Genomic DNA, 16,619 nt, shown 5'->3' with positions numbered 1-16,619 from the left:
TACCTGCTCGCTAGGGGTATAGCCACAAGCAGGACCACCAGTTACAACCCCCGGGGGAACGGACAGGTGGAAAGAGAGAATGCAACAGTTTGGAAGGCCGCCCTACTAGCCCTAAAGTCTAGGGGCCTTCCGACCTCCCGCTGGCAGGAGGTGCTCCCCGATGCGCTCCACTCGATTCGGTCACTGCTCTGCACTGCCACCAATGCCACCCCTCACGAGAAAATGTTTGTCTTCCCAAGGAAGTCCACATCGGGGACAGCGTTACCGCCATGGCTGACGTCCCCAGGGCCGGTACTACTGAGAAGACACGTGAGGACCAATAAAATGGACCCCCTGGTCGAGAGGGTCGACCTCCTCCACGCCAACCCCCAGTACGCTTACATTGCGTACCCGGACGGGCGGGAGGACACAGTCTCCATACGAGACCTCGCATCCTCGGGGACCGCTGTAACCCACTACCCATTACCACCGCCCCCCCCCCCACGACCCGATATCCAACCCCAGCAGCCGGCTCGCCTTGGACCGTCACCCACGAGGACTACACTCCAGTGCCCCAGCCTACACGGGACACGATGCCGGAAGCTCCACCACCCCTGCCGTCGCCACGTCGATCACAGCGGCAGACAAGACCTCCGGAAAGACTCCAATACACAAACTTTTAAATACACTTCACCCCGCCGGACTCATTTTTAAACAAGGGGTGAATGTGGTAAACCACTGTTATACCTGTCTGTATGTGTATGTGTATTCCACCAGGTACAGGTCTGGACATGCCTCGGCTGACTCCTCCCACTATTCCAGGTATATAAGTGACTACCTCCCAGTCCCTTAGTATTCTGGACGGGTCGACCACTCGAGACTAGACCTTCATTCTTTAGTTAATAAAAGCCTGGTTGTTACTCGCTTAACCTCAGTGTTTTGAGTAATTGATGGCGCATCAATACATACTTTGGTTCTGTCTTCACAAAGGAGGGCACAAATAACCTCCCAGAGATGTCAGGGAACAGAGGGTTAAATGAGAGGGAGGAACTGAAAGAAATCAGTATTTGTAGGGAAATAGTGTTGGGGAAGTTGATGGGATTGAAGGCCGATAAATCCCCAGGGCCTGATAATCTACATCCTAGGGTACTTAAGGAAATAGTAGATGCATTGCTGGTCATCTTCCAAAATTCTACAGACTCTGGAACAGTTCCCGTGGATTGGAGGGTAGCTAATGTTACCTCAATGTTCAAAAAAGGCGGTAGAGAGAAAACGGGGAATTGTAGACCGTTAAGCCTGACATCGGTAGTGGGGAAAATGCTAGAGTCCATTATAAAAGATGTAATAGCAGAACACTTGGAAAACAGTGACAGGATCGGACAAAGTCAACATGGATTTACAAAAGGTAAATCGGGCTTGACTAATCTACTGGAATTTTTTGAGGCTGTAACTGGTAGAATAGATAAGGGAGAACCAGTGGATGTGGTGTATTTGGACTTTCAGAAGGTTTTCGATAAGGTCCCGCATAAGAGATTAGCGTGTAAAGTTAAGGCACATGGGATTGGGGGCAAGGTACTGACTTGGATAGAGAACTGGTTGGCAGACAGGAAGCAAAGAGTTGGAATAAACGGCTCTTTTTCCGAGTGGCAGGTAGTGACTAGTGGGGTACCGCAGGGATCGGTGCTAGGACCCCAGCTATTCACAATATATATTAATGATCTAGATGAGGGAACTAGATGTACTATCTCCAAGTTTGCAGACGACACAAAGCTGGGTGGGCGTGTGTGCTGTGAGGAGGATGCCGAGAAACTCCAGGATGATTTGGACAGGTTGGGTGATTGGGCAGATGCAGTATAATGTGGATAAATGCGAGGTTATCCACTTTGGTAGCAAAAACAGATAAGCAGATTATTATCTGAACGGCAATAGGTTGGGAGAAGGGGAAGTGCAACGAGACCTGGGTATCCTTGTGCACCAGTCGCTGAAGGTAAGCATGCAGGTGCAGCAGGCGGTTAAGAAGGTAAATGGTATGCTGGCCTTCGTAGCGAGAGGGTTTGAGTACAGGAACAAGGATGTCTTGCTGCAGTTGTACAGGGCCTTGGTGAGACTACATCTTGAGTATTGTGTGCAGTTTTGGTCGCCTTATCTGAGGAAGGATGTTCTTGCCATGGAGGGAGTGCAGCAAAGATTCACCAGACTGATACCTGGAATGGCAGGAATGACGTACGAGGAGAGGTTGGGTCGATTGGGCTTATACTCGCTGGAGTTTAGAAGAGTGAGAGGGGATCTCATTGAAACTTATAAAATTCTAACAGGACTAGACAGACTAGATGCAGGAAGGATGTTCCCGATGGCAGGGGAGTCCAGAACCAGGGGTCACAGTCTAAGGATAAGGGGTAAGTCATTTAGGACAGAGATGAGGCGGAATTTCTTCACCCAGAGTGGTGAACCTGTGGAATTCTCTACCACAGAAGGCAGTTGAGGCCAATTCATTAAATATATTCAAGAAGGAGTTAGATATATTTCTTAAGGCTAAAGGGATCAAGGGATATGGGGAGACGGCAGGGACAGGGTACTGAGTTTGGATGATCAGCCATGATCTCATTGAATGGCAGAGTAGGCTCGAGGGGCCGAATGGCCTACTCCTGCTCCTATCTTCTATGTTTCTAAGGCCAAAACCAAAGTGAGAGAATGACACCTTCTTCTTCGGGTCCATCAATAAAACCCAATGGTGGGGCTCAATGCAGAAGGAACTCTTGTTTATTGTCAGCTGTGGCTCAGTAGGTAGCACACTCGCCTCTGATTCAGAAGGTTGTTGGTTCAAATCCCATTCCAGGGACTTGAGCACATAAATCTAGGCTGACACTCTGGTGCAGTGCTGAGGGAGTGCTGCACTGTCGGAGGTGCCGTCTTTCAGAGGAGACGTTAAACCAAGGTCCGCCTGCTCTCAGGTGGACGTAAAAGATCCCATAGCACTATTTCAAAGAAGAGATGGGGAAGTTATCTCCGGTGTCCTGGCCAATATTTATCCCTCAATCAACATAAGAAAAATAGGTTATCTGGTCATTATCACATTGCTGTTTGTGGGAGCTTGTGCACAAATTGGCTGCCGCATTTCCTACATTACAACAGAGACTACACTTCAAAAGTACTTCATTGGCTGTAAAGCGCTTTGAGACGTCCAGTGGTCGTGAAAGGCGCTATATAAATGTAAGTCTTTTTTGTTTATCATTGCTTACCTTTATTGGGCGGGGCGAGAGAACATGAAACATCACGCCTACTGCAGGAGGGGCAGAGTGAGCAGAACAGAAGCACACACAGTTTGAATCGGCCTGCAGAATACTGCTGTCAAGACCTGCAGCTGAGGTGGAGCTGGAGCTGCTCAAAGACCCTTCACACGCCTGCAGCCAAGGGTTTGAGTGGGACTCACACACTTCGACCCGGGGTCACGGCCGCTGTGTTACACGACCACCCGCTCGCCCTCAACTCGCCCACTGTAAAAAGCGCTAATTTCCGCCGACCCTCTGTGTTCTCTAAGTCCTGAAGTGAAGGCCCACCTGGCCCCGGTGATGGCTCCTGTTTCCGGCGGCGCTCTACTCGTACTCCAACCCCGCCAACTGACTCCTGCTCGTGACGTCAGGCCGAGCGCTCAGTCAATTGGAAACCGCTCGTGCGGCTGTCTGCGGGCGCGGGCAAATCTCGCGAGAGGAAAGGCGGCTGGGATTTCGAAAGGCTCGAAATGCGAAGCGGTTTAAAATTCCCCTCAAACCAACCGTGGGAGGATGCAACCCTTTCCTGGAAAGGGAAAAGGCTGGAGAGCAGAGTGGGGTGGGAGGCAGAGGGTGCTATCGTGTGCTAGATTCTAGCAATTCAAATGCTTTATTGGCATGAAAGTTTACAGGGAACCATGTTGCCAAAGCTTACATAACAAAAAGTGCAGGTTTCCAACATTCTGTAGGTGTCAAACGTTTTTGACCCTCGTTGGGTACAGACAGTATTAATTTGAACAGTCGTTGACCCTCGTTGGGTGCATTCTGTATTAATTTTTAAAACAGTCTGCTTCCAGTGATTTAAAGTGATTGGCAAAAGAATCATGTAGCAGAGAAAGAGGCCATTCGCCCCATCGTGTCTGTGGCGGCACTTTGGTAGAGCTCTCCAATTAATCCCATTCCTCCGCTCTTTCCCCATAGCCCTGCAATTTTATTTCTCCTTAAAGTATCAAGTTCCCTTTTGAAAGTTACTTTTAAATCAGTTTCCCCCCACCCTTTCAGGCAGTGCATTCCAGATCACAACCACTGTAAAAAAAAAAGTTACCTCCGATGCCGACTCTGTTTCTTTTGCCAATCACCTTAAATCTGTGTCCTCTGGTTACCGACCCTTCTGGTGAAACAGTGGTGAGATGAGATTTTATTTACGCAGCGGGTGGTGGAAACAGATTCAATAATAACTTTCAAAAGGGAATTTGATAAATACTTGAAGGGCGAAAAGTTACAGGACTATGGGGAAAGAGCAGGGGAATGGGATTAATTGGATTGCTGTTTCAAAGAGCCGGCACAGACACAATGGGCTGAATGGCCTGTGCTGTATTATTCTATGACATCAAAGAACAGGGCCAATGGTGAGAAGTGGGGTTAAAAAGTGCAGTAAGATGGTAAAGGGGGTTATTGCTGACAAAAATTAATCGAGAAAATCAGAGACATGTCTTATTAATGGATTCCTTTGTGATTATTGTCAAAAATGAATGCAATCATTCTGCTTCCCTTACCTCTCCTGCATCCCCATAAAGGTTAGATTGCTTATCTAGTGAGTGTTCAATTTCTAGGTATGGGGAGGAATTCAGTGATCACACCCACTTTGGTTTTTGATCTGCTCAAAGTAAATAGCGATTCTCATGGGTGGTTGTCTTCTGGATGAAGCGGAGACGAATGCAATAATACAGAAATGGCTGTACATTGCAAGGTTACAAATGGAGATTATTTGTTCTGTTAAAAAGTGTTATGTCTTCCAGCGCTCGTAGTGCTTTGTAAAGACGCCTCTGGACTCGGTAGTTTGTAATTATAAACTACTGTTTTATTTGAGTTGTAATGGCTGCCTGCAGCATGGTGTGGGGTGATATTTCCCAGTGCCCTGTGCAGCGCCTACGCGCTACTTTCCCAGCATCGTAGTGCTGCTACACTTGAGTGTACAATGTAGTCCCAACATAACTATGTAAATCCCTCTTTCCCAACAAAACTAATTACATCAATTTTTCTATTTTACAATGTTTACAGTTGAATAACGTTAACAAAAATACAGAACGTGAGCTTTCTTTGCTCAATTTATATACAGATATTTGTCCATGTTGTTTTACTGTTCTGTGCGAATTATAATTTGTTGTGTATGTACCTTTAAGAGAATAACTGGTCTCAGACTGCAGTACTGGCAGTGACCACCCCTGTATAAAAGGCGCTAGAGAGCCTCTGTTTGTTAGTTTTCACTATTGACTTCCACCAGTAAAGACTTGTTTGTTTTCACTCCTGCTGGTCCGTGTCTCAATCATTCACGGACTTAACACTGGCGACGAGTAAGAAACTAACTTACCTGCAACTCGGCAGCACCTCAGACGACGTTGTTGAAGGTCGGAGCCAGAAGAAAAAAAAAAAAAAATAGAGTCCAAAGAAACTCGGGAAACGGGCGTCGACCATCAATCATCGGTTTGAAAACTTGCAGGAGAGACTGTCCAGAGCCAGGCTGGGTTCCTCGGTCTGTGGTTTCCCAGCTAATCGGTCTGGTGGCAGGTAGTGCTCTGATCCTTCCTGGGCTGCGGCGGGCTGAAGCTCGATCGGGTGGCTTTTCAACGGGGCCGGGCAGCGAGTCGGGAAGCAAAGAGAGAGAGAGAGGGTGGAGCACACAGGGCGTGGCCGGTGCTTCGAAGCCGGGCAGCGTTCGGACCTAAGAAGAAGGAGGGAAGTGTCCCAGAGGGTCCGCTCCACGACGGGAAAATAATAAAAGAAAAAGAATCAATATTTAACGCGCAAGAAACCGTGGAAAGCAGCGCTGACAACAGCGGGGAAGAAGGCAAAGCGCGGGAGGCGCCATTTTGTTAAATCGGGGAAGAAGGCAAAGCGCGGGAGGCGCCATTTTAGATTTGCAACATGCCGAAGACTGGCTGTATCACTGCTTTTGATAATACATTAGAGGACTGGACCACGTATGTGGAAAGAGTCGAGGTATATTTCGAGGCAAACGAAATAGCGGAGGGGAAAAAGGCATCGATATTGCTAAACTTAATGGGCACTAGAACGTACAGCCTATTGCGGGACCTGATTACTCCAGCCAAACCGAAGGCGAAGAGTTTTAACAAAATTGTTGCTGTCCTACATGAACACTTAAACCCTGCACCGCTGTTGATAGCAGAAAGATTTAAATTCCACAGGAGAACTCGGCACAAAGATGAGAGCAATGCTGAGTATCTTACGGAACTACGCAAGCTATCAAAGCACTGCCAGTTCGGAGCAGGACTGGCAGATACCCTACGGGACAAATTTGTCTGTGGACTCCTGAGTGACGGAACACAGAAGAAGTTACTCTCAGAAAAAGAGCTGACGCTAGATAAGGCTTTCAGCGTGGCAGTATCGTACAAAGCAGCAGCCAGGGGAGCTGCAGAAATTCAACAAAAACCACAGGAATACGGCACCCACGAAATGACACGGGGATTTGCAAAATGTTATCGCTGCGGCAGAACTAACCGTGACCAGAAGGACTGCTGGTCCAAAGACAAAATATGCAGACAATGCGGGAAGATTGGACACATTGCACGAGTTTGCAGGTCTGGGAAGAAGACCAGCAACAACAAAAAGGCTACTAAGGAACCGTACAAGAAAGTACAAAAGATGACGGACAGTAGTTCCGAAGACCAGATGAGCGATAGTGAATCCGGAAACAGGAGACTAAGCTGTCTCAAACTTCACAATGTAATCGCAAAAGAGGATCACCGAACCATTTGGGTCACCCTCACGATAGCAGGGTCCCAAGTTAAAATGGAATTGGATACAGGATCAGCGCTAACCGTCATGAATCGACGAGACTACGAGCGGCTATTTTCACACATACCCTTGAGAGAGACAGCCATCGTCTTGACGACGTATACGGGGCAAAAAGTATACCCCAGAGGAAAAATAAGGGTGCCTGTCGAATACAATGGCAAGAAAATACGGAAATTGTATCTCTACATACTGCCAAATGGTGGACCACCGTTATTGGGACGGGAATGGATCAGGAAGATAAACTTAGATTGGCATTCCATTCATGCAATGACGGTGGACGGTAAAAAAGATGAAGACGTCATTCCTGGACGATTGTCAACAATCTTAGCTAACGCCAAAGAGGTATTGCAACAAGAACTGGGCACGCTTAATGGCGTAACCGCCTCGATAAAAATAGAAGAGAATGCAGTTCCCAAGTTTTTCAAAGCAAGACCGGTACCATATGCAATTCGCCCAGCCGTCGAGGCAGAGCTGGAGAATCTGGAGAAGGCGGGCGTGTTGTCTAAGGTCGACTGGAGTGAGTGGGCGACACCCATCGTTCCTGTCATGAAGAAAACGTTAAGCAATAAGTCCGGAGAGCCAAGGAAGATTCGCATCTGTGGGGATTTCAAGGTGACGGTGAACCCTGTCCTTCACACAGTACAATATCCTCTTCCAAGGATAGAAGACATCTTCGCCTCACTGTCTGGAGGGAAGCGTTTTACAAAAATTGACCTAGCACAAGCATATTTGCAGATGGAGGTTGAAGAGTCCTCTAGGAAGTATCTCATGATAAACACTCACAAAGGTCTTTACCAGTATCATCGATTGGTATTCGGAGTAGCATCGGCTCCGGCGATATGGCAAAGAGCGATGGAACAAGTCCTGCAAGGGATTCCGGGGACTCAGTGTTACTTGGACGACATCCTTGTAACAGGTTAAAATGACAGTGAACACCTTAACAACCTAGAACAGGTGCTCACTAGACTACGGGAACATGGGCTGCGAGCCAACCGCCCCAAGTGCGAATTTTTTAAGAAACAGATATCGTATTGTGGCCACGTGATTGATGAAGAGGGGTTACATAAATCCCCTGACAAAATTGAAGCGGTTGTTAAGGCCCCAGCGCCTGAAAATGTGTCGCAACTGAGGTCATTCCTCGGGTTGGTGAATTACTATCATAAGTTTTTGCCGAATTTGTCGACAATTCTGCACCCACTGAACACCCTGCTACGAACGGGGGTAGCATGGAAATGGAACGATGATTGTAAGCGTGCTTTTCAGAAGAGTAAGGACTTAATCACTTCAAGGGAAGTATTGGCTCACTACAACCCAGCACTGCCAATCAGGCTGGCGTGTGATGCGTCTCCCTACGGCATTGGGGTGGTGCTGTCACATAAATTCCTTCATGGTTTAGAGAGGCCGATAGCTTTTGCGTCACGCTCGTTAACTTCTGCCGAGCGTAACTACGCCCAGATTGACAGAGAGGCCCTCAGCCTAGTGTGGGGGGTGAAGAAGTTCAATCACTATCTGCACGGTCAAAAATTTACTCTACTAACCAATCATCAACCTCTTGTCTCCATTTTCAACCCTCAGAAGGGCATACCGATAATGACGGCACAACGGCTGCAGAGATGGTCCCTTTTCCTAGGGGCACACCAATATGACATAGAGTACAAAGGAACTAAACAGCATGGAAATGCTGATGGATTGTCACGCCTACCGTTGCCGACGGTGGAAGAAGAAGACCTTGCAGTGGATCCAATGGAGCTATTCTACTCGACCATAGTCGAATGTCTCCCTGTGACGAATGCAAACATAGAAAAGGAAACACGGAATGACCCGACACTATCACGGGTCTATGATTTAATGGTGAAGGGATGGCCAGCACATGGCGAACCACTGCTGCCAGCATTCTCGCCGAGAAGAGAACAGCTGTCAGTGTGCAGAGGAACCTTGATGTGTGGATCCAGAGTAGTAATTCCACCTAAGTTGACGGATAGAGTACTCAATGAGCTTCATGAGGGTCATCTGGGTGGGGTAAAAATGAAGAACTTAGCCAGAGCGTTTGTGTGGTGGCCGGGAATCGATAGAGAAATCGAAGAGATGACCAAGAGCTGTGCAGGATGCCAGAAGGTCCAAAACGCCCCACCACAAGCTCGTCTGCATCCATGGGAGTGGCCCTCATCTCCATGGCAACGGGTGCACATTGATTTTGCTGGTCCCTTCATGGACTCGATGTTTTTAATTGCGGTGGATGCACATTCAAAGTGGCCAGAGGTAATAAAAATGTCCTCAACCACCACGGAAAAAACTATCACGGTTTTGCGAACCATATTCGACAGGAATGGGCTGCCTGAACAGATTTGCTCTGACAATGGACCACAGTTTGTGTCTGAAGAGTTCCGGAGGTTCTTAAAGAACAATGGCGTTAAGCATTACACATCTGCCCCATATCATCCAGCCACTAATGGATTGGCCGAGAGGTTTGTCCAAACATTCAAGAAGGCTATCAAGGCAATATGTAATGAAGATATACCCCTACAACACAAGGTGGACAATTTCTTGTTTGCCTATCGGAATGCGACACATGCGGTTACCAACCAAACTCCAGCCATGATGTTCTTCAATCGAAGACTACGATGCCGCTTGGATTTGGTTAAGCCAAACGTCCGAAGAGATGTGGAGAACAGGCAGTTTCAGAATATGAATGAAAGGCCGACCAGGAGTTTTAAGATAGGTCAACCAGTTTTGGCCCGGGACTACCGCACTGAGAAATGGCAGCCAGGAACGATTTGTACACGACAAGGACCTCTCATGTATACCGTGGACGTTGGGGAGAGCATTGTAAGACGCCATGCTGACCAGATTCTAGAGTCACTGGAAAACGTCAACTCCACACCACGATCTGATACACCTGGTAATGAAATTGACATTCCAATTGCAGCTACCGCAGAACCGGTAATATTGGAAGCAGATGAACCAAACGAAGACATTGATCCCGACGCAACATTGCCAGAAGAACCTGATACCCCAAAGAGGTGTTATCCAGACAGAATCAGGAGCCTCCTCAAAGACTGAACTTATAATTGCTTAAACTTAACCAATGTATCTAGCAACAGTAATTGTGATTGTAATTCGTTATCATTTAGTTGTTAAATGAATGTTATGTACTGTTTATCTAAAAGGGGAGGAATTGTTGTGTATGTACCTTTAAGAGAATAACTGGTCTCAGACTGCAGTACCAGCAGTGACCACCCCTGTATAAAAGGCGCTAGAGAGCCTCTGTTTGTTAGTTTTCACTATTGATGTCCACCAGTAAAGACTTGTTTGTTTTCACTCCTGCTGGTCCATGTCTCAATCATTCACGGACTTAACATAATTGTCTTTATAATTATTCGCGATACCGCTCAGGTGGTTGTATGTTACTCCTCCATCTTGTGGACTTGGCTGTAACTATTCCTTTCTGCTGTGTTTTGGTGTGTTCATTTCTTGTTGCCAGTGCTGTCGTGTTTGGCTCTGGAGAGTGCATGTTTGCAGTTGTTGTATTTGAGGTGTTTGTTTCTGGCGTTCTATTGTTTCCGTGTCTGGTACCGTAACTGCTGTTAATGTTGTCCGCTGTTTGACAGCTTCAGGTGAGGGTCTGATATGGATCCTGTTTCACCTGTATTGGTTTCCAGGTTCTGTCTCTACCAAGTAAGATCTTGGAGTATCAGCTTTTCCAATAACCTTGGCTGGACTCCATGTTCTCGACAACGGATCTTGTATATGCACTGATTGCCCATTTAGCAGCTCCGGTAGTGGTTTTGCATGCTTGTTATAGTGTGTGCTCCCCGTAGCTTGTGTTTCCATCAGTTTCTGCTGAACGTCCTCTTGGTCCTGGGGAGGATATATCTTTGTTGGTATTTAGTAGTTCTGCTGGTGATTTCGAGTCTACTCTCAAAGGTGTCGATCTGATTGCCAAAAGGGCGAGGTCTTGGTCTTCTCCCATCTCCTTGCTTTTAATGAGAGCTCTTTTGACTGTTTGGATCTGTTTTTCAATAAATCCGTGTCCCCTTGGGTAATGTGGGGATGAGGTAATTATTTTAAATCCATATTTTCCAGCCAGTGCTCTGAATTCGCTGGAGGTGAATTGTGTCCCATTGTCACAGATGACCTTCTCTGGGATGCCCTGTTCTGCGAATAAGTTTTTCGCAATTTTTGTGATTGTTGTGGCTCTCATGTCGTTTATCCTTCTGACAAAAGGAAATTTTGAGTAGTAGTCTGCTACTATGCTGTACCACTCCTGGTTGCACAGGAACAGATCTGTTCCGACCGTGTGCCATGGTCTCGGGGGTACTTCCATTTGAATCATCTCCTCCTTCTGCTGTGTGTTTCGGTATTTCTGGCATATGCAGCATGTGGAGACCATTTGTTCTATGCTTTTGTACATGCCTATCCAGTACACAGCTGATCTGGCTCTTAGTTTACATTTCTCCATCCCCATATGGCCTTGGTGTATTAAGCGGAGAAGTTCCGTTTGCATCGTTTTTGGTATTATGATTAGGGTTGCAAAATTCTGGGAATTTTTAAAAGAGGAAACTTTCCCTGGGAATTTTCGGGAATTTATGGGAATTTTGAGTTTTTTTGCACACTGATGGTTTTTGTCTCTGACCCTTATATTATCTTTGTCGTCAAAATAGACATACTGTTCCATACAAATAAAAACAGGCTTTCAAAACTTTATTTAGGTTATAATTTTGAACTTTATTGAACCCCCACAAAAAGGACCCATCTAAAATAAAATAAAAAGAGCGTCAGCTTATTTAGCCTGTAATTTGTCCTTATTTTGTCCCTTTGAGTCTTCTACTCATGAGTCTTCTGAGTCTTCTACTCCTCATTGCTCCTCCTGATTCTCTGACTCTGGCTCTGACGTGTCCATTTCCTCCTCTGTGTCAGTGTCTAGCTGTGTGGTGGACACTTCTGTATCTGGCTCAATAAGTTGTAGGTTCGCCCGGATAGCCACCAGTTTCTCCACTCTCTTGTTAGTCAGCCTGTTGCGCACCTTTGTATGCGTATTCCCAAAAAGTGACCAGTTTCGTTCAGAGGCCGCTGATGAAGGTGGGATTTGGAGTATCACCGATGCAATAGGTGACAGGGCCTCAGATGCACAAAGTCCCTTCCACCAGGTATGTGCACTGATATGCTTGCATGATTCCCATCCCCATTCCAAAGACCTTGCTTGGTAGAGAACTTTGCCAGACTTCCCAGAACTTTGCCCACATCCAGATTGAGATGGTGTGAGAGGGTAGAAATCACACTGTAAGCGCTGTTGATCTGTTCTCCAGAAAGTATTGGTCTCCCAACATGCTTTGGGTCCAGCATGTATGCTGCAGCATGAATCGGCTTGACACAAAATTCTTGACGCGTCTGTATGAATTGAACAATTGCCTTCTCCTCTGCTTTGAGCAGCAGGGATGTGGGTAGGGCAATGCTGATTTGTTCTTTTAAATCAGTAAAAAGCCTGAGAACATCTGACAAGACAGCGTCATCTCCTTCAATCTGAGCAATTGCAGATGCTACTGGTGAGAGTAGTTTAAGGCTGCTAACCACTCTCCCAAAACACATCATCCAGCAGTATTTTCTTGATGGTGGTTTCCATATCCCCAGACTGGGATATTGCCATTTCTTGCAGCGACTCCTTACCCTCCAGAAGGCTGTTGTACATTATGACAACGTCACCCCATCTAGTGTTGTTGGGCAGCTTCAGTGTGGTGTTCTTGTTCTTTGTCATTTGCTTGGAGTTGTAGGTTGCTGCAACTACCTGTTTTCCCCTGACATACTTAACAACTTGCTTGGCTCTCTTGTACAGTGCTTCCATGGTTCTCAAACCCATGATGTCCTTGAGGAGCAGGTTAAGCCCATGAGCTGCGCACCCAATAGACGTAATATGAGGGTAGGCCTCCTCCACTTGAGCCCAAGCAGCCTTCATATTCGCAGCATTGTCAGTAACTACTGCAAAGACCTTTTGTGATCCAAGATCGTTGGATAAATGCTGCTGCATCTTTGTGGCATTCTTTACATATGGCTTTCTACAGTGTTTGCACATGTACACAGTCTTTCCATCTTTAATGCCTGGAGTAAAATGCTTCCACACATCCGACGGTAAACGTGGCATTGTTCTATGCAGAGAAATAAAGGGCATTCATCTCTGTGTCGAACTGCGGTCGATCAGCACGATTGCAACAGGGTGAGTACATTTTTGCTGATGCTCCATGTGATGGAAGCATGACCTGTACACACACGACGCTACATCACCAATAGTGTATTATTTTGTATATTTTAAATTGAAGGACAACAGAGTTCAACAAGTAACTGGTTTATTTGGTCTAAAGTCTGATTTACTTACTGCATCATCACAACATCAGCAGAAAACAAAATGACTTCCCTCAGGACCCCTAACCTGGATCTTAAAAAAACTATAGCAGTCTTACAGATGCCTGCAGGCCAATCACAATTCGATATGCAAATATTACAAATAGAGGGAGCTAATCGCTCATCCACTCATCCAACCAATCAGGACACATTTGTTCACAGTCTCACACAAAACTTGTAATTATTAAAACAAGCCAAGTAAGAAGATAAACATATATTGATTAAGAAATTCCTTAATAATTAAGATTCCATCTCTGTTAGTAATTTTAAGAGAGGACCTGTGGGGAAAAAAAAAAAGAAATACAAAAGAAACAATATTATGCTAGCATGTGCTTTTTTGGGCAAAATTCCCAAGCTAAACTTCCCGTGGAAAATTTCCAGAAATTTACCGGAAACTTTCCACCCCTTTGCAACCCTAATTATGATTCTTGAGCCAGCAAGGAGAACACCGTTCTCCACCGAGATGTTGTCTCTGATTGTCCAGTACTGTCGGATTTGGTTTTGGACCTGCTGGATCTTCTCCGGCCACCCCTGTATTACCTGTTGCATGAGTAGTAGCAACTCCTCTTCTTTACCAGTCTCTTCTTGAATTTGGCTAAGCTTTGTGGGAGTAACATTTACGAGGTGGTGTATTTTTACTGTCAGGCCCTTCATCTCGTGTTTTTCGTGTGGTGACAATCGAGACAATGCATCTGCCAGTGCCATTTCTTTTCCTGGCCGGTATTTTAATTCGAAGTCATAACTTTGGAGTCTTAACAGTAACCTTTGCAGTCTTGCTGGGGCCTTAGGTTTGTCTTGTAAATTTGTTCGAGTGGACGATGGTCACTCTCTACCTCGAATTTTCTTCCGTATAAGTAGATGTGGAACTTTTCGCATCCGTATACTACTGCCAATAGCTCTCTTTCGATGTTTGCGTATCTTGTCTCTGTTGATGTCAATGCCTTCGATGCGAAAGCTATTGGTTTTCCTTCCTGCACGAGGGCTGCCCCTAGCCCCCTGGTAGAGGCATCTACCTGTAGGGTGACAGGTTTTTTTCTATCGTAAAAAGACAGGCTGGTTTCTTTACATAATAATTCCTTTAGGTGTTTGAAGTTCCTCTCATGGGATTCTGACCATTGGTACTTGGTGTCTTTTTAGTAATTCTCTTAGGTTCGCTGTGTAGTCTGACATGTTCAGGATGAAAGAGCTCATATACTGGACCAAGCCGAGGTAACTTCTCAGCTCCTTGTCGTTTGGAGGTTTCATCTCTGCTATCGCCTCGACCTTTTCGGGATTAGGCTTGACACTCTCCGGTGTGTAGACCATGCCAAAAAATTTGCATTTCGTACTTTTAATGATGCACTTCTCGGCGTTCAGCTTGATGCCAGCCATTCTGGTACGCTCCATGGCCTCGTGCAAGTGCACGTCGTGGTCTCTTTCATTTGTTCCGTAAACTTGGATGTCATCAGCGATTCCAATGGCTCCTTCACAGCCTTTGTATGTTTCATCGATCTTTTGTTGGAAGATGTCTTGGCTGACTTTCAACCCGAATGGCAGCCGCAGGAATTTATAACGCCCCAGTGGTGTATTAAAAGTCGTCAGGTTAGTTGATTCTTCGTCCAGTTTTACGTTCCAGTAGCCGTTTCTGGCATCCAGTTTGGAGAAGACTTTGGCTCCTGCCAGTGCTGGTGTGATTTCATCTAATGTTGGTGTGGGGTAGTGGTCCCGCTTTATTGCCTGGTTTAAGTCTTTGGGGTCCAGACAGATTCTGAGCCGCCCGTTCGGCTTTTCCTGTACCACAATCGAGTTTACCCAGTCTGTGGGTTCAGTGACCTTTGCGATTATTTCTTTCTCTTCCATTTCTTTTATTTCGGTGTATAATTTTTCTTTTAGCTCGATGGGTATTTTTCTTGGAGTGTGGATGATGGGTTTTACCTCTGGATCTATTGTTATATGGTACTTGAACTCCCCGAAGCATCCTACAGTGTCATCAAAACACTCTGGATACATGTCCATCAAATGTTTCGTGTCCATGATTTGTGGACGATTTTCCAGTGGGGTGTTGCTGTCGAGTTTCAGTGATGTTTTTGTTAGTTCGTGGTTTACTGAGATTAACCCCAGCTTCTCGCAGCTGTTTAATCCCTGGATCACCGGTCCCTCGGAGTCGGTCACATAGAACATGCAGTTGATGTTTCTGCTTTTGTGTGTTCCTTTTATATAGGTTGTTCGAGTTGTCTGATCTCGCTCCCCCCATACGCTGTCAGCGTGACGTTGTTTGCTTTTAAACATCCTCTTTTCGGGTATCTACGCCCAAGTTTTCGGGGAAGATCCTCTGGTATAGCCTCAGTGGAAGGATGTTGCTCTGAACTCCTGTGTCCAACTTTACTATTAGATTGACGGTTGTGGGCTGTCATTCGATCCTCTTTTTAATCTGGATGATAGTGTGCCATTCTTTCTTTGGGGTGCTTTCCGCTCTGGACATTTCGTGTAAGAGAACCTTTATGGTTTCAATGTTCAGAGCTTTGTCGTACCCGCAGTCTTCGTCATCTTGCTCACCCATGGTATGGATTTTGTTTTTCTTTTGTTGGTTCTGCTGCCCACCTCTGCTTTTGGTGTGTAGCCCCTCTCTTTTAGCTCTGCACATCTTTTGCCAGTGGTTTGCTTTACCACACGTGTTGCAGCTTGTTCCATACGCTGGGCATTTTCTTCTGTCTGTGTAGTCGTGTTGTCTTCCGCATTTTCTACACATATTCTTCCCGCTGTCATATACTTGTTTTTGTGTGCTGTGCTTTTCGCGCACTGCATCTACTCTGTGATCCGGTTCGGAAGTTGTCCGCACGTCAGCCGTATGAGTATTCAGCGTTTTCATCTGTTGTTTTGTGGCTTCGTGAGCCCCCGCTGTATCTATGGTTTCTGATATTCCGAGCTTTTCTTTTCCTATTAGTTCTTTTTGCACTTCTGTATGTGCTGATCCCCATATTAGTTGGTCTACCAGCCTTTCTTCTAGTTCCGTAAACTTGCATTTGCTGGCTTCGTTTTTTAATCTCGTCAGGAAATTGTCAGCCATTTCACCAGGTACCTGTCTTAAGCTTGGAATTTATACCTGTGTATGCGGTGGTTTGATTTAGGCTCGAGATGGTTACTGAACTTTTCATAAATCTCCGTAGGGTTCATTTTATCCTCTTCGGATAAACTCCAGCTGTTATAGAGATCTAAGCTTTTTTCTCCCGCCCACAGTAGAAT

The 16,619-nt window shown here is 46.0% G+C and overlaps 1 protein-coding gene across 2 annotated transcripts in view; it reads right to left on the bottom strand.

Moving 5' to 3' along the window:
* Positions 1–3,638, bottom strand: part of ccnh (cyclin H) — a 37,642-nt gene extending 34,004 nt beyond the window's left edge. The window contains exon 1 of one of the 2 annotated variants that reach the window (XM_085989314.1): positions 3,219–3,638. In XM_085989314.1, the coding sequence (XP_085845440.1) occupies positions 3,219–3,251 (33 nt within the window). In that variant the 5' untranslated portion in view covers positions 3,252–3,638. The remainder of the gene's footprint in view (positions 1–3,218) is intronic. The other variant, XM_085989305.1, reaches the window with a different exon arrangement.
* Positions 3,639–16,619: the final 12,981 nt, after the last annotated feature.

Source organism: Somniosus microcephalus, chromosome 1, assembly GCF_052327205.1.
Source record: "Somniosus microcephalus isolate GS21.2 chromosome 1, FLI_Smic_1.0, whole genome shotgun sequence".
Lineage (NCBI taxonomy): Eukaryota > Metazoa > Chordata > Chondrichthyes > Squaliformes > Somniosidae > Somniosus > Somniosus microcephalus.
The sequence above is the reverse complement of the archived record's forward strand: the minus strand, read 5'-3'. Positions and strand labels throughout refer to the sequence as shown.